Raw genomic sequence first — 26,055 nt, 5'->3', positions numbered from 1 at the left:
GCGAACTCTATCATACCAGACGCTTGACTTGTAGCTCAGTGGGAGGATGGAAAACAATATGCGATGGGGAACCAAGTGTATGTATGTGTGTGTGTGAGAGAGAGAGCGTCTGTGTTTGTCCATTCGCTTCTTTGTATGTGTGTGCATACTTGGCTGCATCTGTGCTAATGCATGTCTTTGCATGGGCGTCAGTGTCTGGCCAGGCCTTGCGTCTGCTGGTCATTATGAGAAGCACAGTGGCAGTTAGAGGCATTCTTCTCATAGCTGGCGTTCCTAAACCTAGTTCACCTCGCTCCATCACAAACAGCAGGGTGACACGGCCAAAAGTGGCTTCTCGACCGATATAGCCTTTAAGGGGAGGAGGGGGGAATCCCACTCAAGAAATTCAGCCACCTACGTGGATCTGCCATGAACATTAAATACTGGTAGTCTGCATTTTTAAAGTTCTTAAAATAAACCTCTTTTAAGTTGTTGGCCAGCCTCAACTCCAAAGGATTTAAGCAAAATGTTACAATTAGAAGTACAGAAACATGTAAAACTTGTAGGTCTTTAGTCTTGAATAAAATTAAATCAAGCACGAATTAAAACAAATCTCTTTCATCTTTTTTTCCCCTCTAGAGACACTCCACATTTAAAACTTAAGAGTAAGACTAGTGTGACAGTGGATTGTGCAAGCAGGAGGTTGTTTAATCCTTTCTTTGTGCTGGTGCAATTATACCTGCAGCACTGTTGCCACTGCTAGCCAATATAAATAATAGGCCTTCTTGTCCCCACTGGTTTTCCATCATTCTTCGGCCGGAATGACGGTGGAAATGGTATTAAATTATACAATTGTATTTTGTGTGGTTTTAAATATGCCATTAAAAATATTTGATTTAATTTGACTTGTACAGTGCCCGTAAGGCAAGACAGGAAGGCAGCATTTAGTGCGTATTAGAGTGAGTGTATGTGAGTTGGTAATGCTGTGATACTCAAGGAGACAACAATATGAACAATATGTGCAAGTAAGTTAAACGATTACTTCCTATAGATATTTTTGGCAAGAACGCAGCACACTATAAAAATACACTTGGCCTATTGTGGCTTGCTGGTGTGTGTGTGTGTGTGTGTGTGTGTGTGTGTGTGTGTATGTGTGTGTGTGTGTGTGTCGTTAATTAATTAAATTACTTAAAAACACTGAGCTAGAGTTTTGAATGTGTTGCAAGAACACACATTTAAAAACTATCATGAACACACTGTTAGCACTACCTGATTACCAAGACGTGCTGGCCAGTCAGATACAGATGAACCATCCAAGTACCAACTATTGTGAAAGCATGTGAGAAAACAACCACTTAGAGACGTGGAGTAAGTTGGAAAAGTGCTTGTAAAGAGCCCATTTAAAAAAAACAAAAAAAGACAAAAACATAAATACTTTCTTATCGTGTGACTCTTTCTCACCGCTGATACCCACCTTGCCATCAGACGCAGTGTTAATCCTGTAATGGTACACTCTCCCCTCATACCGCAGAGAAATGGACCTCTGACCGGGGCTGCTTTCGCTTTCACGGACCAGAAAGCTCCCGTTGATGCCCGAGCTGAGCAGATACTCTGCCGCGTTCCGTGACACGGGTCCATGGTACCAGCTGTGCTTCTCCAGGCTGTTGACTGGGGTGATGTAGTTGGACGGCACCCAACCTTGGCCATTCTTGGTCTGTGCTTCACACCACTCGCCGTTATGATTGTAACCCAGCACACGCAGCTTCTCCCCTAGTCAACATAGAAAGTCAACATTATTATATCATGTCTGGAATATTGTAATTAATTATTCAGTAGTTGCAAAAACTCCTCGGAATGTCTCAAAGTTGTTTGGAACACCCCTACAAGACTTCTGGTTGAGTCTTCTAAGTACTCCGATCACACTGTTGCCAATTCACTCACACTGACTCTCTATTAACCTCAGAGTCCATTTTAAGATTCTGATTTTGACTTTTAAAGCTTTATTTGACTTTTACATTCATAGACAGAGCTTTTGCAAAAGTGGCCACCCAGACTCTCCCTGCGACCCTGAGATCTGTGGATTTGCTAATCTCATTCAAAAACCAGCTAAAAACTCATCTTTTAAGACTTGGGTTTGGTTAACTTTTGTTCTCATGACCTGGCATTTAGTTGTGAAGCACTTTGTGATGTTTATCTTGAAAGGTGCTATCCAAATAAAATGCAACTTATCCTGAAGACACCATAATATGAAAACATTTTGAGAATAAACTATTCATATACACAACATAAAAGACATAAAAAAAACATACACAATTAAATAATGATGGTGGCCTATTTTTGCTTTTAAATTAAATAATTGTGTAATCTTTGTTATTTGGCAATAAACAGCCAAAGTAAACAGACCTAATCTTTGCACCATTATAACAAGCTGGAAGGCAGCACTGTAGAGGACATTTTCTTGTTTATTCCTGTGCTTAAGATCCATTCTTCCTTCCTCTGTTTGTCTGTGTCTGCAGCATTGTTTTACAATCGCTTCAGTGGGAAACGACCCACGTGTGAGGCCATTGTCAGGAAGTGAGAGTCAGATGGGAGCGAAGGCAGAACGGGAAGGAGACGGGACACTAATAAGTGGATTCCCAGCAATGGTAAGAATCGTATAAAGACTTCAGCAATCTCCAGTAGAGATCATTTTGTAAGTTACATCCCACTCAAATTTAATAGATGTGTGTTGGTTTAGATTACAAACTCAACCAAGCCTTTTTCAGAAACTGATCTGACTCATTCTAAACTAGAGTTACTCTTACAAAAATTGGGTAATGGTCAGGATTATTTCCTTCCTTGTAGTGCCCTTGTGACCTGGAGTTTAATAAGGTGCTTAGCTTGCCTGGTTCATTTCCACTAGCATACTTTTGTATGAAATCCTTTTCTTTCTACCTTCACAAATACTGCTTTGTAATTATTACTATTTGCTAAATGGAACCCCCCCCCCCCCCCCAAAAAAAAAACAAAACAAAACAAAAAACAAACAAAAAAACTTATATATAAATATTTTTATAAATCCTTCATTTATTGCCCCCACCCTCTTACCTTTAGTAATGCTTAAAGTGTTGTCACCACTGGCCACAAAATCATAGAGGGCAACAAACAGGTTGGGGTCATTCTCACTGGGTCCAGCCAAAAGGTTCTCTTTGGAGTTCCAGCGGGCTGCTTCTGTCAGACCCTGACCCTCAATTTCTGGCTTCTGGAGAGCTTCTGGAAGAACAACAACAACAAGCCTGTCAGAATACAAGTATGAAACTTCAATATGAGCAAAAATATTAATTATGAAGTCCGGAAGAGACACCACAACACTGACCCTGTGAAGCATTTTCACACACAAGTTGGATGATTCAGAACACTAACCTCTCCATCTGTCATTTTATACTTTTTTATATCACTTTCAGCCCATGTTTTGCTTCAGCAGTTGTGATCCCACCATGAAATCAAGAGTAAAGAGGCCAATCATGTGATCTAAATTGTACCTCAAGCTTCTACAACTTTTCATTTCCTGGATTATCCCTGTTTAGATTTAATTTTCCTAAATACCTAGACAATCACCCTCCCCCCAAGTTAGGCCATGAGAATATGTTTCACCACTGATCTTGTCTGTAAATATAAAATAGATAAGTTCAAAGTAGTTTAATTTAAAATTTTGTTATATATGTCTTAAATTATAACAAAGCATAAGAAGTAAACCTGATTGATAACATTCAAAATGTGACAAAATAAAATAATACACAGAAAAAAAAAGAAGGATTTTGTTTACAGTGAAGAGCAAGAAAAAAAAAAGAGGAGAAACTATTTAAACGCAGTTTGGCCTATAAAATGAGCTCGACTGTGCGGTTTTCTCAGTTGTTGTCACACATGTTTTGGACCCATCTTGCATTTCATTCTTCCAAGCATTCCCAAAAAACAAATGGCTAGCTACTAGCATGTGACAAATTAAGTTTTACCGGCAAAGCACAGCAGTGCAGATTTTATCATTTAACGGCTTTAGGCCATTTTACATCCATTTTATCTGCGAGCTCAGCAGGAAACTTCTTGACTCAGGAACGCTGTCAGCTGATCTGGGTCACCTGGGCATCACAGGCTATAAAACTTACCCATGTGCTCACTTTTCTCTCTCCCTTACAACAGCTGACATTCATCTTGCATCACTTTCCTTTGGTTATCACCACATTCCTTGCTGTGCTCTTAGTGCTCACTGCTCCTTTTGTTTTATGTAAAAGTCTTGCATGGATTACAACACATACCACCACACATATCTTAGTTGCTGTGCAACTGCAGCATTTGTGTGTTCTAGTCGTTCTCAGAAACAAAGCCAAATGGTTTGACTGAAAGGGTGAATGATTAAGAAAACATCTGATTTGGTAACAGCAGATAAAATATTCTGACTTGTAACTGTGTTTATTTAGTAATTTAGCAATTATGCTCAACAGTTGTGCCTCTGACCCAACTGAAAAACTACAGACAAATCAAGACTCAGCTAAACACATGTGATTAATTGACCCAATGAAAAAGAAACTAGACAATTTTCCATTAGTGCATCTATGAAAATCCTGTAACAGAAATAAATAACCTATTCCAAGACTAACAATGGACTAAGGACAACTTACAGCTTCAGAGGAGGAAGTTGGGCTCGTTCATAGAACAAGATAGCTCTACCTCAAGCCAATAATGTAACCTAAAGGCAAAAGTCAATAAAATATAGCTAATTATTCATTTGCATATGCATTTATCATTACAATGCCTATTTGCAATTAAAGAAGAGCATGTTCTTATCCACTCTAAATTCACCAACCAAAACAAGCATGTACCCCAAGGGGTGTGCCATTAATGGTTCGTCCAGTCACGCTGTCACTAGTACAAACCTCCAATCACAGGTTTTTGCTTGTTTTGTACAAAGAAAACAGTTTCTACTCCATTTTTTGTAACTGCCTCGTGATGAGTATAAAAAGATATTACCCTAGTTTCCCTATACTGAATACATTTTTAAAGTGGATATCTCCAAAACTGGCAACTCACGCCAACGTTTTGAAGATTGATAACACAATTTGATTTAATGCATTAATACTTGGATGGGTGAATAACCATATTGCAAAGATAACAGTTTGTGGAAAAAGCAGTGGCTGTTATTCAATAACAGCAGCAACAAATGGGTTCATTTCAACATGAGCTTAAAGGGCCATTGTGTAATGGACTTTCTAGTCACAGTGGGAGATGATATGACTTCCAAATTCCTCACAACCTAAAGTATTTCAAAGATTTAACATACAGCAGTAAACTAATATAACCCTATACAAAGTAAACAGGCCCACAACTTGTCACATGACATTGTTGACAAGTTCCAGGCATCAATGTATTTGGAGGCTAATGAAATCCTTTCACACCAACTCTTCTGGCAAGCTAGGCTCACCAGCCTACTCACAGTGAGACTATCATAACTAAATGTGCTGCTTTTTTTTTTTTTTGTAGCTAAAGGACCTGATGGCTGAGCTGCTGATGACACACAGGATAGATCTGGCTCATACCTACATTTCTATATTTCTCCTGTCCTTTTGTCCAAGGTGTAAACCTTCAAAAGCACAGCCAGCCATTCATTCATAAGTACCAAGCTTAATTTTAGCAACAAAAACAACCCAAATTCAAACAGATAAGACCAGAGATCGACCAAGATAGGAAACCGGCTCAAATGGGGCGGGGGGCTGCATACAGTTTGGGCTGGTCATACAGTGTGTGGGCAGCGATTTTAACAGCCCGTGCCACACATGCCCACTTAACAGGCCAGAAATACTGCAGCTATTTGTGAGATGATGACAGCATGCTGACACATGTGTCAACAGAGAGAGAGAAAGAGGGGGGAAATGAAAAGTCATATGAAAACAGAAAAAAGGAGGTAAATGAAAGAAAGAAGCAAAGAATGGGAGCAGCCCTCGTATCAGACCGCAGCTCTCCCCAGTCATGGAGTGGGAGAAATTACAGCATGTCCTGGCTGCATTAGTGAGATGACAGTCAAAATGATTAAATATGTGAGGAACTCCTAAAGAATTTACAGCCATGACTACACTTCTATCAGCATTAGGAATGCACTGGAAGTCAAACACTGATGCAAGAAAGAAAATTTCTGCAAAAAACTAGGAGCTGTGTCATCCTGGTGATTCTACTTATCTCTAATGAACCAGTTTACAAATGCAACTAACCAGCTGGTACAGCTGTTAGTTCCCATCAATTAGTTCCCATCAACTGGTAAAGAGAAAAAAAGGCTGATTTATTGCAGATGGAACACACTTAGTACAAAATTACATATTTATGAGTAATGAAAAGGGGAAAACTTCTACCCTAATATATTCCTTTTGCTTAAGATGCTATGACTGAAGTAGGAAGTGGTGATGTACTTCTACTGACTGTAGATATGTTTGCAAGATGTTCGTGGGAGATAGCAAGGAACCAGGTGAAAAAGTAGGCAACTATGCATGAAAGAAACACCATTTAAACCCCAAGCTCTCTGAAAATATCCACAATCTTCCTGCTATTATGCCCATGGAATATAATTATTCCAACAATGTCAAAAAGCTTGCTTTGTTCATGGATCAAAGACAAACACAGCCTCCCTGAGGCATAATCAGGAGATTTGTTGTGCCTTCTACAATAAGATCTAAGAGTTAGAGGCTCTTTATCACTGTCACTTACTTCAATGGGGCCGTACAAGTACTATTAACTCTATTAAATCATTTGGTTGTGCAATCTACAGAACACACAAGACTTCACTCAGTCTCCCAGTACTAATCTTTTACTATGTACAGACCCAATATGTCCTGGACTTCGTTGAATTCCCCTTGTGTTGCATAGATAATCCGGAAATCAACTGTGCGTGACGCTAGGAAAAAAGTTCACAACCCCCTCTCCCTCTTTCATTATCTACTAACTTCATTATGGGAGCACTAAACAAGATTGAAGTAGTGTAATACAGCAGAGAAGAAAAAGGGAGCGCAGACTGAGATTAGATCCCCTCTCCACATAAACAAGAGTTAAGTGGGACATGGGCAGGAGTCAGATTTCCTTGTATTCTCTTCTCCGTCTCATTTTCCACTTTTTTCCTCTCCAGCTAGCCAGTGTGTCTGGGCTCCCCAACCCTCCCCTGAGCTTGATCTCCGCTTTCCCCTCCCCATTCTTCACTTTCCAGAACCCAGAAATGATTGTTGAGATTTTACACGGTGGATACTTCAACCTTTTCTTTCTTTCCTCTGTGCTCATAAGCCTTTACTTTTTCTCCATTTCTCACATCTCTCCTGTGACTGTTCCTCAAACTGTAAAAATCAAAAGAAACAGAAAACTAGATTTCTTTACCTGGCAAATAACAGCTGGAGGACGACGTGAGGCCTTTCTTAGATTTACACCCCACCAATTTTAGGCATATCTCCAACATTTTCATTTGCTTTCTTTCCCTTCACGCTGAAAATATTGTTGCTTGTTCAAACCAGATGTCCCTTGAACGTTTCTCGTCTACATGTGTCCAACAAAAGAATAATAAAAAAATCCAAAAGAAGCTGACAAAAGTGGAAAGAACACCAAGTAAAGAAGAAATAGATATTGGTTTGTTTTTCCTGGAGTCCTTCCAACTGAAATGTATCCTTTTATTATTGTTCTCACTCCTTTCCGAAACAGAAAGAGTCCGCTGTCCGGCAAAGTCTACCAACTTTTCCTTATGAGCGTCTCCATGTTTTTTTCCCCCCTCTTTGGCTTTAGGTTGCCTCCACAGTTAAACAATCACCAAAAAAACCCCAACAAAATAGCGCAGATTTTGTCCAAACGTTTATCGCCTTGTAGATTTATCAGTTGAGTACACACTAGGGCCGTCTGTGCGGTGCCATTCCTCTCTCCGTCCCCCTGTGTGAGTGAGTATCCGAGGCACAGGGACTACTCGTGCTGCAGCTGCCAACAAAGAGCCTCTTTCAGGCTCAGTTTGCTGCACTCAATGACATCAGCTCAGCCCTCCCACCTCAAAAGTAGGAGGGAGAGACCACTACCACACACACTCTCCGAGAAGAATACAAACAACACCCCACCAGTATCCCAAAACCCATGCCAACATGTGAGTCAAACGCTCTAATTTCAAACTATGAAAAGAGCTCAGATGGTGTATACTTCTAAAAAATTCCTCCTTTCTTTCTGCTGAAGTCATAGGATAATTACAAGACACTCCTCCTCCTAAAATGCTTAAATCCCCTCCCCCCTTCATCTTTCTGCCACTATACCCTCTCTCTCGGTTTTTCCTCTCTCTCCCTGCCGTCTGAAATGTTTACAGGTTGAGGAATCTGTTCTGGAAACAGGTTGTTAGAGGCATAGCTAAAGTGCTCAATCAACAGGGGAAAAGTATAACTTCTGCCATTGTGTGCTCTGGACTTCACACTCATTTACCACAGGTCATTTGAAATGGGAATTAAGTGAGCAACATATTGAAATTAATCAAAATGAGGGCCTGTCACCGTCTCTTGTATTTGTTTTACTTTACAAGAAACATACGTGGCTCTGTGGTTTTGAGGCAGGGTCTCTGCCTTGACCATAACTAGAAAAAGAAATAACCCTTGGCAGAAGTTGCTGGACAACTTCACAACTCTCTCTTTCCCCCAGCTATTTCTGTATTAATCACTAAAGCGGAGGTTGCAACACACTAGCGTACTAAATCTACTGAATTAAATCACATGAAAAAAGTCAAAATTATTATTAAAAGCAACAAAGTCTGGAATGTTACTAAAGCTGCCAATGGCATTTGTCAAAAAACTTCAAAAACTCTAAACTATTTGACGAAAGCTTCTTAGCAAAATTTAAAAATCCATTCCTAAAAACATATGCAAGATGCACCCTCCTGTGCCCCAACTGACCATTATATTATATGTGTGAGTGTGTGTGTGTTTTATTTAAAGACACAAATATTAAGACACAAAGGTATAATGCAAAATAACTGGAAGATGAGACCAGACTTCAACCAGCCTATCTTTTCATACATACAGTGCTTGACTTATCAAGTAGTCCAACAGGACAAAGAAAAACAATTACTACACAACCTGCATAGCTACAAAAACCTACATCAAAGCAAATTACCATATATTCTAGAAGACAGAGAGGAAAAAAAGAAAAGAAAGGAAAAGAAAAGAAAAGAAGAAGTTCTCCCCATTCATCATAACAGGAATACACAAGTGAGAAAGTACGGAGTCTTCAATCATCTTATTTTGTCCCACCATGCTATATGAAAGACCTTTGGTCATCAATACACTGAATCCTGAAACTGCTTTGAAAACCACAGCATTTAACATGCTTCTGACTACCCCTGGCAAATATTTTCCACATAAATGACTTACATTTCACTGTGTGTATGCGGTTGAATACAGAGATCAGAAGTCCAGTCATGTAGGTGTTGTTGGGAAGCTGACTGGGTGGACACCATAATGCATAGAAGGAGTGTCAGGCTAGTTTGCTGGTTGACCTTTTCATTGGAATTTCATTTCAAAAGCAAGGACTAAACATACACCCTACACAGGAAAGCATACTGATGACAGCGACTTATCTTTGAAACACAATGGGAATGCAGTGACATTGTTGACTGATGTAAACTTTATCAACTACTGGTTAAAATAATATTTTCACATGGGATTCTACAGACTCATGTAGAAACTGTAGAAACTGCTTCAACAGCAATAACATGAAATCATTTTTTGTATGACTCTTGCACATTTTTGGAGGAATGGAGGAATTTTGGCCCACTCTTCTTTAGGTTGCTTCAGTTCACTGAGGTTTACAGGCAATTTCTCATGCAAAGCTCTCTTAAGATACCATCAGAGCATTTCAATCAGATTGAGGTCTGGACTTTGACTAGGTAACACCTCCTGTTTCATGACCCAATTTCAGCCAAGCTGTTGGACGAATGGCCTCAAATGGCCTCACATCTGACTCTAGAATTCTTTGGTTTATAGAGTGATAGCATGTTTGTGGTGAGTGTGTGTTTGGCTTTCACCAAACATGGTACTGTGGTACATGGTCCAAAGGACATTATTCCAGAAATCTTTTGTTCAGATGCAATTCTACCAACCTAAACCACTGTTTTAGAGAGAAGAGGCTTTCTCCTGGCAACACTTCCAAACAAGCCATACTTGTTCCATTTTTATCTAATTGAGATGTCATTTAAATTTAACATGATACCTCAGGCTTGTATAGTCTGAGATGTTTTGCAGTTTCTCTGAGCATTGCATGGTCTGCCCTTGGGGTGAACTTGCAGGGATTCCTGAGAAGACTGTGGCAAACGTGTGAATGTTAATCAAGTGGACTAGCAGCACCTGGCTGCTACTTACCCTCTTAATTCCTATGGATGCCAGTAAGGGTGTACTTAGTTTTTAACAAAATACATTGAGTCCTGTGAAAACATTCTTCTTCGCATGACTGTATATACATCTTAGTAAAAGATTACTGATTACTGAGCATTAGAATGATTGTCCAACCTATAATTGGCTTCGTGTGTGGCTCATTTAATGTGTAGATTGATGCAGTCAAGGACAAAGAGAGGAGAAGGCATGAAGGTTATTTAAAAAAAACTCACTCAGATTTATATTTTTTTTAAAAATCAAGTTCTTGTTAACATCTCCAAAGCCCTTTCCAATGCATGTGAGTCTACACTGCACCTAGTTCATTACTATTAGCTCTTTCATATCACAGTCGAGTAGCAGGCTCTGTCATGTACCTCCATTTGTGTTGTTTTAGCTCAGTGTGAGTCTACATTGCAAAGAGCAGAGGAAGTAAGAATAACATTGCTCAGGTTGATGACAACTTATGTTCCTATGTGTGCAATAAAGGTTGTCCATAAAATATTACTCTGTTTAAATCATAGGCAGTATAACAGTTGGACATAGCCACTGTGAATTCACCTATACATCACTGAAGCCCCGTTACAAAGGCTCGAGGTGAACGTTTCCACTTTCCAAATCAGAGGGTCCACAAACTTAATGGCCAATGACTAATCAATCTGCTCACTTGTGATAATTTACAAAATGAGCCCCATGTTTTATTCAACTTGAGATTAAACTAACCACTAAGCCTGTAAAATCAGTGGGGAAAGTGTTTACTTAGGTAACAGAGAAAGGGCCATTTTCCCATAGACCTCTATGACCTCGTTTCTATTTTTGGTCTCTCTCTTTTTTTTTTTTTTTTAATAAGTGTAGCTTAAGGTATTTCGGTGTTGGTATCCACTTTTGGTACTCTATAGTCTAAGGGTGCTTTCACCCCTGTGCTGTTTAGTCTGCTTAAATAAAACTCTGGTTGGTGTTTTTTTCCCTTTGGTGCAGTTTGCTTGTGCAGATGTGAACAGAGTAAAAACCAAATCAGCTACAAAGAGACCCTTTGAAGTAGGTGGTCTCGCTACAGTTCCAAATGATCTAAATTTAACCTTGATCCAACCCAACTTCCATGTCTACGCTCCAAGTTTGAGCTGAACACCTTCCTGTAGCCAGGTATATTTTGATTTCAGGGATGTGGCAGACTAACGCAGACATCCTGAATATACAAACTGCACCAACTAGTCGTAAAGTGAAGTGATAATTAGAGAAATTCTCCATGTTATCCACTAGTCCAAAAGGGACGCACTGTGGTTTGCTTGGAATTTTCTTTGTGTGAGACAAATCAAACAATGGGGAAAAGGTACAAGTTCAATTCATCAACTGATTCTGACCAGAGAAAATTAACTGTAAGAGTAAAAATACCCCAAATTCTTTGTCTTGACAGTTTTGATTAGTGTTATTTAGTTTTACCAGTTAGCACCTGGCCGCTGTACATTTTGCTCCAGGCATTGCAGATTTGTTTGATGTGTTTCATAACTTTTTCTCTTCCTTGCCCAGGCAGAAAAGCACCCTTTCTTTGTTCCAACTCACCTCCAGATTTACAAATTAAAAACAGGATTTTCCTCCTGCTTAAGAAAAATAAAAAAATATGGATTCCAAATCCGACGAGTGATGTCACATTGGGTATGTCTGTTTTATTTTGTCTACGAGATGAAGCTTAAGGGAAAAGTTTTATTCAATGCTGGGGAAAGGGTGAAAATGAATACATAGAACGATGCAGCTTAAACTGTAGTGATGGGGTTTTTCTTCCTTTATTTTTTTATTTGACGGGTATTCTGGAGGCTGCAAGTGTCGGCCAAACTCAGATTGGCTTTTTAAAATCTCAAACTAAGAGGAATCCCGCCAAGAGGATGAGGTGACTCTATACAAATAACAGCACTGGCATGGGTGGGCCTAAAACAACATATCCATGATACTCTCAGTACTTTAGCACACTATTGTATGCTTGTCTGTTAGTCTCATTAGTAATTATGGGAATTGTTCAATATGGCAAAGTCTCACTGGCTTTGAGCAACAAACTCAATACCCTGAACATTCAGTCACATGCCACTAGGCCCTACATCATTGCTTCAGTGCTGGTATGGCAAACATTTGTGTTCCTCTCATGCACCACCCCAAACACCAATTAAGAAGAAATGCAGGCTCCCTCCGACTCCGAGAAGGGCCCATTAACTTACCGCAGTCACAAAGTGTTGGGGAGATGAGGATGAGGGGAAGAGGAGAGGGGCTATAAAAATGGAGGAAAAAGGAAAAAAGGTTGCAGATGGAGAAACATGAAGCACATTGTTTGGAAGTGAGATCATAGGAGAATCATTCGCTCGCGTTTTATAATCTGAACCTAGTGTGTTAACAGTTAGCTGACATACATCCACCCACGAGGTGGCTTTTAGCCCTCTCTCTCCCTCTCTCTCTCTCCATTTCCTATGCCCCCCCCCTCTTGCCTTCCTGATTTCTTTGTCCAAAACTTGAAGTATGGGATGAGCGCTCATAATAAGACTCAAACTATTTGTGCAAAGATGTTCAGGTAACACTGACATGACCCAGACTCAGATTTCTCTTCCCAAAACACGAACAAAATCAAAAAGACCCGCTAGGAACATATTCATATGATGACGTGTTAAGGCAACGAAGGCAGAGGTATACAATTGACTTGCATGATAAATCAAAACAGGAACAAAGAAGAAAATTAGAAGTTGATGAAAAACTACAGTTGTCATCAGCCTGATTTCTGTCCCGCACATAAAAGAGCACAGAGTCCAGCATATCCACAGTGCATAAAAATGCTATAAATTCCATAGATCTACATTATGGAAAAATAATGAATATACATTTAAACTGAATAAACTTTCAGAGTACAACAAGATGGGGTGTAGCGATTGGCACAAAGCTATGTGGGCTCTGCTTAGCAATTTCACATTAATTTTTATTGTACACAATTTAGCACCAAAGGTAATCCGCATCTGTCAGTTGTCCTTAATCTGTTGATTGAACAGACACTCAAGAATCAGGTTTCATGTATACATGTGGGTACACATATGGCTGTTTATCCAGGACCCTCTAGAGAATGCAGCCAGAGTGTCGGAGGCATGCAGACCTGCACTTGAGGTTAGGGGGTTTAGATTTCCACGTAATTCTCCACAGGGAGACACTTAAGAAGAAAACAGTTGCTGGTCTAGTTCAAGGTTAATGTTGTAGAAGTGTAGCTGCAGGTGGTAATAAGTTACTAATGTTGATGGAAGGGAAGCTAACCATACAAGTACATTCATGTGTATAGTTTAATCCTCGCCATGTGATTGGACAAGAGTATACTAACAGCTCAGCTTTGCAGCAATCTTTAGTACAGACGGTCTGGCAGCAAAACCCCGCCGACCTATTGGAAAAGGAATGAGGGAACCATTTTATCATGATGACAGATGAAAAATAGGGCAACTCGTATCAAGTGACTAAGCACAACATAATTTTTCCACATGATGGAGTGTTGTGGCCTGTCCAGCGTGTGCCAGAAAGATGCAAACCTTGCATAAAAGTCATAATTATGCAAACCTGCAGAGTACTGGAACATATGGGTGATAGCCTAGGGTTAAAATTTCATATACCGAGCAAACAAGACAGACGGTGTCGAATATACACAACAATCCGTCACTTGTCATGTTTAAAATGACAACATAATCATCTGTGTTGCGAACGCCTGAAAGTTAGCAGGATAGAAGAAAGGCCAAGCAAATGGGCTCAGAAATAGGTGCTAATCCAGTATTGTTTCAGATTTTAACAAAACTCTGAAAGTTTACCCAGAGTGCTGGCATTAAACAGCTTATTTCAAACATATATCACATTATTTTATGAGTATGCAGATTCAGAATAGGAAAGGCAAACTTTCGGGAGGGAAAAAGAAAGCTGCACAGAAAAGGTTGCATGTGAGTAGATGGATTGCAGTGCTACAGAAATTAAGAAAAGAGTGTTAGCACAAAAACTTCTATTACTACTTTTGGATGTAAATCAGTGGGTAACACAATGACCACACAGTGACAAGACAGCACAGACAAACAAAATAAAAGTAAAGAAAGAAACAGTCTTTGTGCACAGTTTTCCTGCTATCAACATTACATGTCTTAGAGACATCTAAATGCCTGGGGAAAGACCCATTTGTCTGAATGCCCACTGGAGTAAAAACAGCAACAGATACACAAGCAAGCCACTCAGGCTATGAGACTCTCAGGCTGCAGCAGTGGAAGTGCTTATGCTCTTCTTAGAGTCTAAGTGGATCCAGATGGAGCGAGCATTGCAGGCCCCCTCTTAAAGCTCTATGAAGAGGAGCTTACTACAGCATTAAGGGACAGGACGGCATGACAGTACTTCATAATAAACTGGACAGGAAGGGGAAAAAGAAAACAAATCAAAGAATGGTTGCTTATTCCCGCTTAACTGAAATGACACTGGAACTTTTTGAAGACAAACAGAGGCGCACCGACCACATATAAATGCCCTAACGTCAGCTTGTGCTGCCCTCATGTCTGCCTTTGATCATATCATCTGTAAGAGGGGGAATTTCTGAACTGTAAAGCTGAACTGTTTACCAAAAGAAAGAGCTGGCACGCTAGGTAGCAGGTTGTCTGCAAAGAAAACAACAGCTGGGACTGCCTGCTTGGGTACGGAGTGGAGAACAGGGTGAGCGTGTGACAGAGTGTGGGCTTGTGTTATGGAACCAGGTGGTGACAAGCTCCCATGCTGCATTCCTAACTCAACTTGGAAGTTCTCTGTAAGCACACAAGTCTGTATGTGCGATGGGGAGATAAGTTGGAAGATCCCACATGTTGCACTGAGACAACGAAAACTGTAGTGATGCCAACATAAAAGAAGCCGATTCAAGTTTGAGCAATCTATCAACAAAGACAGTCTAACTTGGCTACAAAAGCTTTAAACAAACACAGATGGTTCAGTAAATACTTATTTTCTAGTTAGAAACGGCGCAATCACAAGCCGAGATTTCATAACACAGTGTTTCTGATGCTGAAGTGATTTCAAATAACAAAAACCAGGGTGAGAGTCAGTGACTCAACAGGACTGTTTGTCCTAAATCCACATGCATACACTTTCAATTGTTTTGTTTAAAACATTGTGTGCCCTACGTATATCGAAAAGGCTTTGGTTTACGCTTTGGTTTAGCCCTAGTGTCACTTTTTTCCTTTCTTTGCTGCCATTTGGGATCTCTTTACTTCAGGTTAACGTAATTACATGTAGGCATGCGTGCAGCTCAATTTACAGCTCTTTAAAAGGGAACCTATTACTTTCTTTCATGTACGTACTGCTGCACTGTTTAATCGGCTCATATGAAACATGGCCATTGTTTAAAATAATGTCTGCAAAAAATACCTGTGAGCCAAAAATTTGGGCTTTGGACTGCTCTGCACACTCCATTTGAGAGTTGTTGTTTTTTTTCTTACTGTCGGCTATGCGTGATGTCAAACAGAGCAAATATCCATAATATAATCATCTCAGGAAAGCCAGGTAGAAGGAAAGTGGGTTAAAAGACAAAGTGATAGAGCTAAAAACAGATTCGTTCAAAGAGCAGCTGAACTAAGTCCCAATTCATGCAAAGTTACTCAAGTAGTGTCCAACAATAAAATAATGAAGTCAGAAAAGAACATAATAATATGTCTCCTTTAAGAATGTGATATACGGCATGATCTGAATGGAAAACAACTTGCAAAACAGAAAGGGGGATTGCACCAGTTATTTGAGAGAGGAATGCATAAGAGGTTGCATTCTTCTCTCCACTGCTGTAGTGGTGTGTGTGTGCATCTCTCTCTCTCTTTCTCTCTCTTTTGTTTTTTTCTATTTTGTTTGTTTGTTTTGTTTTTTTAACTGTGAATAATAGACAATATCACTCAACGGAGCCTGGAGCAACAGATCACATATAAACATATGTTATTCCCCAGGAAACGGAGTGGAGGATGAAGAGGCCTTGGCCGGAACCCATTGACGATATCATCATACTGGTCAGATAACAGTTACACAATAGGCCTTTCTGAAGGAAAACATTTGGACATGTCACGGTAAAGAAAGACTACGGGTAAAAACAACAGCATTAATGACAGCTGAATTATTTATTTAGGTGCTTTGTTCCGCTGTTGTGCATACTGATTAATCGCAGCTTAGCGTGACAATATCATTAAGAGTTGAATCTGTGCTCTTTTCTACAGGCATGTTAAAATGGGGAAAAGCCCATTTACAGCAGGTTTTAATAACTGCTCAATACTGTCTACTGTCTAAATCCCTCGACAATGTAAGCCTGCTCATTAAAGAAGGTTTAAAACCAAAATAGTGTCTCTTCAGTGCAACAGACGAAAACTAGTAAGGCATAGACTACCTTGATTTATACAGACAGCCGTTTTGGCTACTGTGGCTGCAAGCAGACTCTTTTCCAGGTGGTCAAGACCTAATGAGAGAGGAAATGCTTACTAATCAGCAATGTGTCATCCAGACAGGGGCAAATTTATTTTACTCACATTTCCCAACACAGTATGACAACATGACAGCATCACCAAAGACTAACCAACCACTGTCGAGATTAGGAACTAAACATTAGATAAAAGAAAAGTCCCCTTGGTTGGGAGTTGCAGAAGACCTTTGTGTCCATTAATGTAGAGACAGGGTCTGCCACGGTAAGGGAAAAGCCACCAGTGGCCTAACAGCTGGCCTGAATGAGTATTACTATGAGGCGCCTGCTCTGTGGGTATGTATGTGGGTGCGTATGTACACACAGACGTACACACGGACACACACAGACCCCCCTCCTTCCATCTTCAGGACCCACGGGGATCATGGGAGGAGATTTGGTGTCTAGACTGTATAGATTCCTCAAGTTCCAGCCAAAAAAGAGTCAGTTACTGACTACAAGAGAAACGGATTCCCTCACTGGATACATGCTAAATGCAGCTGCTGCAGGAAAATACACAGATATCAAATGATGTCACTGTCTGCTCTCTAGGACAACTTTATAAAGGCAATGTTAACTTGCTTAAATCACTCCAAAGCTCAAAGAATCCTCATTTGCACAGTTACAATTTTTTTCTCTAATTAATAAAATCTGAAGTAGATCCAGCAAAAACTAAATGTTTTACAAATACCCAAGTTTGCCATCTGGAGCATGGCATCTCCAGTAGTTATGACCATCTATCACCACTATAAATGACCATGTTTTCGAAATCAGGTATACTTCCTGCACGTGACCAGTTTTACTGCTGCTTCATTTAGCGCTACAACTTTAGGCTCTCTATAGCATAACATTTTGCAAGGGACAAAAGTTTATCTTGTTACATGAACTATAAATACTAATTGAACTTTTTAGAGCTCTAATAGTAAAAATCAATTGCTTTTCAGTCCATAGGGTAGTGTTGTTGAGGGGTTTTTTATTTTTATTTTTTAAGGGGTCAAAGAGGTGATGGTCAGCGTGCAGGAAGAAAGAGAGTGGCATCAGAGAAAAAAATAAATAAAGAGAACACTGTTTGCTGCTGGGATATGCAAGAGTGTCACACGAAAGTAAAACACTCCAGGAATACTACGACATGAGGGCTCATCTAACACGCCACCATCCTCACATAACATTATCCAAGGACTACAAAGCTAACCTTACATCAGCTCACTCTTAAGTTGACAAAGCCAAAAGGACAAAAATCAATCAATCACCTACTTTAAGTGCAAAGACCCGTGTCCATGCAACATTGTGGAAAACGACAGCTTTTGTTTACATGCTCAAAACAGCCAGATATTCCCACATGCAGCTTCAACAGACGCAGCTGCACCGAGACCGAAGCGAAGCGTGAAGTTGACGAAAGGTAGGCTACAGCAGAAAGGGTTGCATTAACTTGCGACGCGTGATCGTCACGGCCTGCATATTCTTGTGTCTGTAACAGCTGACTATCTCACTGAGGACTGGCAGCTGCTGGCTCACATTCAAAATACCTGTAAAAGCACAGCAGCCCACATGTTTGCATTCAGTTAAGTTGGACTGTAATACAAACAGTTCAGTTTGTCAGGTGCATGTAGCATTTATGACAGTGTTGAGCCATTTTCCAGCAATCAAAATGACTGAAATGAGGGGAACATAGGGCAATATAGACAGATTAGAATTTAAAGTTTAAAGGTCATAAATTGTAATATATCATGATATACCTTACTGCACTACCAAGCATTTTACAAAATGTTTAAAAACGCAAAGATATCATAGTGGGATTTAAGTATCATGATAACAATTATATCACGGGGTCTCCGGTGATTCCCACCATCAAGATTTACCAGTCCCTCATAAACATGCAAGTCAGTTGGCTTATTAATTTAACCACTGATATACGTGACAACTTTTCTATGTTAACCAGAATATTGTGTTGCTCTAATATCCAAAAACCCAAAATAGAAATTAGCAAATAGAAACAGGAATCATCTCCCTCTCTGTGCCCTGAACATACTTTCAAGCCCTGCCAGGCTTTCTTCAGGGCATCAAATAATGAAAAAGTGCAGGGTGAAGAAAAGTCCTGTTGTGCTCATGCTGACAAATATCCAAGCAAGTATCTACATGCAAGAGGTTTTCTGCAACCCACCTCACATGGCTGATGACCGCAGGTTAGCAATGGTCGCTTTTTGTTGCCTACAAACTAAAATTATCTGCAATTACAATCAATCTGTGTTTTCTGTTTCCAAAGAAGCATTGTACAACCACAAACCTGCAATATTTAAATGTATCATTTTACACTAAAATCTTTACATTTGCTTTGAAACTGCACTTTTGTATTTGTGATTAAGTGCATTCTCTTGTATGTTTTCGTACAGTGGTGGTTACAAACACTCCCATCCTTACATTATGGTTGTTTGTTTTACATAATTTCACAATAAACGCACCAAATTATTGCTAATAGGAACTGCTTGCACTTGGGCCACAATATCCACGTAATAACATTGTGATGGCATTGGTTTACAGTTTGTCCTGTGGTTTGCAGGTGTTGCTTTAACTGCTGATGTGAAAAAACCCCACAGAAACCTAAATCCTAGGTTATTAAGCACACTTTTTATATGAAATGGTATCTGGGTCACCACTTCACTGTACTAAAACACAACCCCATAAATAAATGTGACCACCAGGGGGCGAATTTCCCTTTTTATACCACCAACATTTGGGTACTTCAAATATTAAAGCACAGTCAGATAATATTGTTGCAAGCCTTAAAAAAAGATAGAAAGTCTTTTCTTTTCTCCAAAACGTTCACAGCTGTCCTGTTTCCAGCGTCAGCCCATTTCAGGGAATGAAAACAAAGGAAAAGAATTATTTTAAGTCTTTCTATGCAGCCATTTAATTTCTTACAGCTTGCAAGTGGTGCACTTTAAAGCGGTTGCTGGAACATCTAAAGAGAAGATATCTAACTAAAGAAAATTTTATGCTGACACCAACCACGGACACATAGAGCTGGGCGATATGAGATTTTTTCATATCACGATATGTTTTTTTCATTTCAGGCGATAACGATATCTATCACGATATAAGCCAAATAACTATATTTGTAAGATTTAAATGTGCCGTTGCTCACAAGTAAAATGTGAAATAATCAGCAGCTTGTTTTTATTTAAATATTTATTTCCCATAATAAGTTCAACAGGGTAGATGTACTTAAGGAACATGAGACTTTTTCAGGTAAATAAAGGCAAATATTGCAAACTACACAAAAGGCAGCCGCTAAAGCGTTTAAGTTTCAAAACAGAACAAACAAAAACAGACTAAATTGTCAATTCCACTTAGAAACAAAATATTAATTCTAAAAATAAATCTTAGTTTGTTTTACAGAAGAACAGACAAAACTAACTTTTGTCAATATCAAATAAACTGAGAACTAAAAGGAAATTCTCAATCTCTCCTTGTTGTATAGCTGAGCTTTTCAAACAGTTTTAACAGTTACTTTAGTCTGACAAAAGCCGAATGACGAATTAGCGCTTCCAGTCAGAGACTGAGGCTACGTCCACACGTACACGGGTGTTTTTGAAAACGGAGATTTTCCGTTTTCGTTTTAAAAAATAATCCCGTCCACACATAAAGGCAGAAATGAAGGAAAACGCTGCTATGAACATGCCAAAGCAGCAGGTGGCGCTAGATTCCTAACCGTGCAGAAATGTTGGCCAATCAGAAGTCTAGAAGCCTCGGTGGGAAAAAGTAAACAAAGCTGCGGCATAGAAGCAGACCCGAGTCGTATGTGTGGACGGACAGTAACTGTGTGTATATGTAAGCATTTAAACACTGCAGAGTAGAATTAACAGTAACAGTATTGTAGAAATTCATTTCACCGAAACAATAACGTGGCGCACAGTGTGACGCATGCACCAGTTCATTGTATTTCCAGACTTGCTTTTGGCACAATTTACAGTGCACGCTACTCTGTTTTTTGTCAGACTTGAAATAGCCGAAATACCTTCACACTACGGAACTTCTATGGCTCTTCCGTTCGACAATCTCTCCGGCATTGGAACCGTCATCTGTTTTCTCTTCGGTCACGCTCGGTAGATTTTTCTAGTCGGCACACTCATTTCCTCCATTACGCGCTGGCTCCATTACCCAGGGCAGCTGTGGCTACAACCGTAGCTTGCCTCCACCAGTGTATGAATGTGAGAGTGAATGAATAGTGGCATTGTAAAGCGCTTTGGGTGCCTTGAAAAGCGCTATATAAATCCAATCCATTATTATTATTATTATTATTACCACCCACTGCCTGCTTCCCAAACAAACACACGTGCGGCTTGGCACTTGTGCTGTATGTAACAAGTCACGCGACGTGACGCTGCGGCTGTGATTGGTTCGGCTCTGCGCTACTTAGTTTGGATTGGCTGACCTTTTTTTTTAAATTTTTTTTTTATTTTAAGAGGACAAGAGCGGCGAAGTCTATCGCGATAGCTTAATTTCTCTATCGAGTAAAAGTTATATCGCGATACATATCGTTATCGTTCTATCGCCCAGCTCTACGGACACATTGACTGAAAATCTGGTGAATTCTTCCAGATTCATTTTAGTTTCACTTTCCAGGGTTTGTCTGCTCAATTCTAGTTTGCTGTGATTTTTACTTTTTAATAGTTTTACTTCCTTTTATGTGTTTCATTTGTCAGAGGATAATTTAAGTCCACAATGGGTTTTACAATACAAATACATGACTCGCAGTCACATACACATCCCAGTTTCCATAAACAGATATTTTTTCTCTGGCTAGTTGTGCTGAAGTATAAAACAAAACAAAAAAATCATCCATCATTTTTATAAGCACTTATTCAGAATTTCAGGCCCACTGGAGCCTATCGGTGCTGTCACAGGCACTAACTTTTTAAAAATCTCTTTGTGTATAACCTCTGAATCTCTGTAGTGGCTTTAACTCTGTGACATCAGCTGCGGCACCCACACAAGGTTACAAAAGTCAAGAGGTGCACCACTGGCCAAAATGAAACCAAAGCGTGGCTTGACCCAGCAAATGCATGTCACTTTTGGAGTGTTGCACCCTTCGCAAGGCCAAGAACGGTGGGTGTAATGGCACCATAACACTACATTAAAAGACAGAAATCAATGTTCTTCACCCTCATCATTTTTAGTAAGGAAATCATCAGTTTAGAACAAGTGATGTTAACCAAGAATAAATGACACATGAAGGGTGTTGTAAAGTTGTCTCTGCGCTACAAAGTAACAACTTATTCAACCAAATGGAAGCACTTTCTGTGTGTAGTTTGTATGTTCTCCCTGTGTTTGCGTAGGTTCTCTCCGGGTACTCCGGCTTCCTCCCACAGTCCAAAGACATGCAGTTAGTGGGGTTAAGTTAATTGGTCATTCTAAATTGCCTATAGGTGTGAATGTGAGTGCAAATGGTTGTTTGTCTCTATGTGTTAGTCCTGCGACAGACTGGCGACCTGTCCAGGATGTACCCTGTGGTAGCTGGGATTTGCCTCCCGCAACCCTGAAAAGGATCACCAGGAGAAAATGGATAGATGGATAGAAACACAACACAAACTGCAGTACAGTGGTCCCTCGCTATAATGCAGTTCACCTTTCGTGGCCTCGCTGTTTCGCTAATTTCTTTGCTTTTTTTTTTTTCCCATAATGTATTGTGATCTGCGTCCTGATTGACTGACAATGGTCTACAGCCGATCTCATGCCGTATCTCCTGTGCATTACAGAATGCGTTCAGCTTGTCAAATTTACATAAATCTTTGATCGCTAGCAGTGTGACTCTGAAGTCCTGTACTGTATGTCTGTAAGTTTTCTCCCCAACAAACGCAACAATGTCAATGAAACATTTTGCATTTTTTCAGTTAATTCCCCCATATTCTGGTTTTTAAGATTCATTTCAGTTAACTAACTATGTACTTTAATTATTGAACTACACAGTTGTATGATTAACTTAAGCACGCACACACTGCAATTTGAAACACACATGGTGAAAGCTAAAAATGGAATAGTTCTGTACAAGCTAACCATGCCTAAACACAGTACATACCTACACACACAGCATGCAGAAGTGCCAAGAACAGAAACAGGTCTTTGCTTGCCCCTCACTACCTCTGTCTCTTTCCCAAGCAGCTGCATGCAGAGGTCTGAACCTGCCTGCTGAGAAGCAGCATGGTTCTAAAGATCCTAGTTTTAACTAGTTTGCTTCACCGGGAAGAAAAAAACAAAACATAAAATCATGTGTTGATCTTGCCCTCCTCTTGCACTGTGACTCACATCCCCTCTTACGGTCTAACCTGCACATCACAAGAGGAAAGGGATAGAAAGGAAAAGCAAATGCATCCCATGTCAGTAACCCTTTACAAAATTCGATCCATTTACCAGCACACAATTTCATTCTGTTTGCATGACCTTCGATGTCCTGTTCCCCACTGTGTTAAGCAAGCTTTAGAGTCAGTGGAAAGCAATCCTGCCAAGGCAATCACAACGCTAAAGACACATTCGGTTAACCTATCAGTTAGCTAGATGCATGATTCACATCCACTAATTAAAAATCATATTAAAAATTAAATTAAAAAAAGATGCATCTCTGATAATAATGAGTATCTTTTTTCTGCAGCCCTTCCATTACTTTGAAAAATTGTCTTCTACATTGATAATATCTGTTTACCTCTCTTTCCACTGATGCCTCACATAGGGGTGCACCCAGGAATCAGCCAGTATCAACACTGCAAAAGTTCACCACTAAAATGACATTTACAGATGCCAGTGATTAATAACTTTGCACTGGTGTATAAATGTTAAAAGAACGTGTGCAGAGCTGAAAGGTTTCAAAAACATTTATACCTCTGTAGATTTTGTAAACACAGGAAACATAACACAAAAAAACCCATCAGAATCGACACTCAGCCATATTCTAAACACTGATATTACCCATGAATTTCACAATCGGTGCATGTCTGGTCTTTAGACAGAAATGCTTAATGCAGTAATAATCTACTTCCTGTTTGATCTGAACCCCTCACTGCAGAAAATTTAAGACCAATTAAAAAAGTTTACAGGGGCAAATTAAAAATCCTACTATCATACATTTCTTTTTTGATCTAGAACAGAGTGCAAGCCTTCCTGCACCTTTTTATTTTTTAGGTTTAACTATTCTGGGCAACACATTTAGACAAAGACAGTTTTACTAGTCAAACTGGAAAATAATAAGCTAGCAATGACAGAAACATGAGGCAAAGTAATACATGACATGACAGTGTTTCATAAGCAATGTTTAAAACTATGGAAGTCTGCTCTGATCGAATATGTGGACAAAAAACAAGAGACTCAAACCAGCAGAAAAACAGAAACAAAATCAGACGGCTTTAAATGGACATAAACGATGCACTTCCCGCCAACCACAAAGACGACACACACCCAGGTAAGACTTCTCTCTCACACGTGGTGAAGCTCTGCACCAACAGTATGCCAGTCTTACCCAGAGGCAAACATGGCTCCCAAAGGTGTGGAGAAACAATGCAACTATTCTGATATTCCATTAATCATTGAAGTATATTTTTAAACCAAACTACCAAACATTCCTGGACTGATCACTCATGTTAAGATTTGACATGTTGACAATGAGCAGTCACTCAAAGTTTATCTCGTGTGTCTGACAGTGTAAAGTCAGAAAAACCCTCAGCATACTGCACACATTTGCTAAAAATATTTTAAAGACTGTGTTGAAGGTTTAAAGGCATTTCTGTGCCCAAGAAGCTCAAAAAACTTTTATGACATTACATTAGAACATTGCTTCCATCTGTGGAGGTCATTATTATAATAAACACACATTTAATAAACTAAGTTACATCTTGTAAAGGGTCAAGTGTAAACTCATTTCCTCAATCTATTAGTAAACAGTTAATTTGGTAATGTTTACTAATAGATTTCCATCAAATACAAGCTACATGTCATCGTTTTTCTTAAAAATGAGCTTTAAAAATATACTGTTTTTTATGCACAAAGTGTGTAAAATTTAAAAAGAACATAAATATAGCAGCTGGACAGCAATTTATTTTATCTTCATTGATTAATTAGTCAGATCATAATCGATGTTTAGCTTTGGCTAATATGTACAGTGGTTGCTCCAGTAAGTGCATTTTCACTGTGGGATTTATTCTGCTGAAAAAATGTTTGTCACAGGGAGAGTCAAAAATAACAATGAATTTTTTTGTGCTTGATTTCAGGCCAATGCCCACACAAGATATTCAAAAAAACTAACAAAAAAAAGCTTCAAAATGCACACATGCACACTTCAACAATCAAGAATTTCCCCTACTGAGCAAATTTATTATACTTTAGGAAATCCATTTGCTGTCAACGTAATAAGTGACAAAAACATTTGATCTTACCGTGCACAGCAAAAACATTACAGGGCTGGTTCCCATGGCGTGATGATTCCTTCTTCGAGCCCTTGATGAAGGCCGGCAAACTGGGTCTCCTCTGGTCCCCTACAAGCTTCCCCGGCTGCTGCCCCATAAGGGCAGGGTGCCAGGCCGCAGCCGGGACTCTCCAAGCTGGACTCAGTTGCCCACCAGGAAAAGAGGAGATTGGGAAAAGAAAAGAATCCGTTCCCCTGGCTCGGGCACTCCCCTCCCAGAATTTAGGTGATGGAGGTCACCAGCACAAATCAGTGATGCTCCAGTATGTCTCTGTTTATCATGCATTAATGGAGTGTGAGTGCTTTACAGGACATTTCACAGCGATCTAGAGACAAATAAAACAAGATTCAGTGATGATTTCATTTAACACAAAGATATATGACCCTAAAGTCAAAATAAAGTTTGTGCCAAATAACAAACCACAAGCTAATCTTAACTGCTCATTTAGTTTTATTGTGTTCCACTTTAATTGTGATGTCAGGTGTTTCCTTTTCTATACAAATTAGTTTTCCCTTGTTCCCTATAACCTAAACGTCAGCTAAATTTTCTAATTTTAATGCCCGTCTATTCAATTCAGTTTTATCTATATAGCGCCAAACACAATATCAGTTGCCTCAAGGCTCTTTAAATAAAAAAGATAGCTATTAAAACCCCTAATCTAGGTTAAGATACACTCATATTTATTCCTGCTATCTACCATTTACATTTTATTCCGCACAGTTGGTGTGGAGCACCCACAATTTAGTTGTACAATGACAATAAAGGG

At 39.6% G+C, this 26,055-nt stretch overlaps 1 protein-coding gene across 4 annotated transcripts in view; it reads right to left on the bottom strand.

Moving 5' to 3' along the window:
- abl1 (abl oncogene 1, non-receptor tyrosine kinase) overlaps positions 1-26,055 on the bottom strand; it is a 34,193-nt gene that overhangs the window by 7,300 nt on the left and 838 nt on the right. For 3 of the 4 annotated variants that reach the window (XM_086300773.1, XM_086300774.1, XM_086300775.1), the window contains exons 2-4: positions 25,260-25,614; positions 3,067-3,231; positions 1,454-1,749 (exon numbers count right to left, since the gene is read on the bottom strand). In XM_086300773.1, coding sequence (XP_086156899.1) covers positions 1,454-1,749; positions 3,067-3,231; positions 25,260-25,386 — 588 coding nt within the window. In that variant the 5' untranslated portion in view covers positions 25,387-25,614. Of the gene's footprint in view, positions 1-1,453; positions 1,750-3,066; positions 3,232-7,365; positions 8,059-25,259; positions 25,615-26,055 lie in introns of those variants that run through there. The other variant, XM_086300776.1, reaches the window with a different exon arrangement.

This window comes from Aulonocara sp. 'chitande type north' Nkhata Bay, linkage group LG7, assembly GCF_057382095.1.
Source record: "Aulonocara sp. 'chitande type north' Nkhata Bay isolate Kocher_YH1m ecotype deep benthic linkage group LG7, A_spYH_male_GT1.1, whole genome shotgun sequence".
Lineage (NCBI taxonomy): Eukaryota > Metazoa > Chordata > Actinopteri > Cichliformes > Cichlidae > Aulonocara > Aulonocara sp. 'chitande type north' Nkhata Bay.
This window is presented reverse-complemented; position numbering and strand designations above follow the sequence as displayed.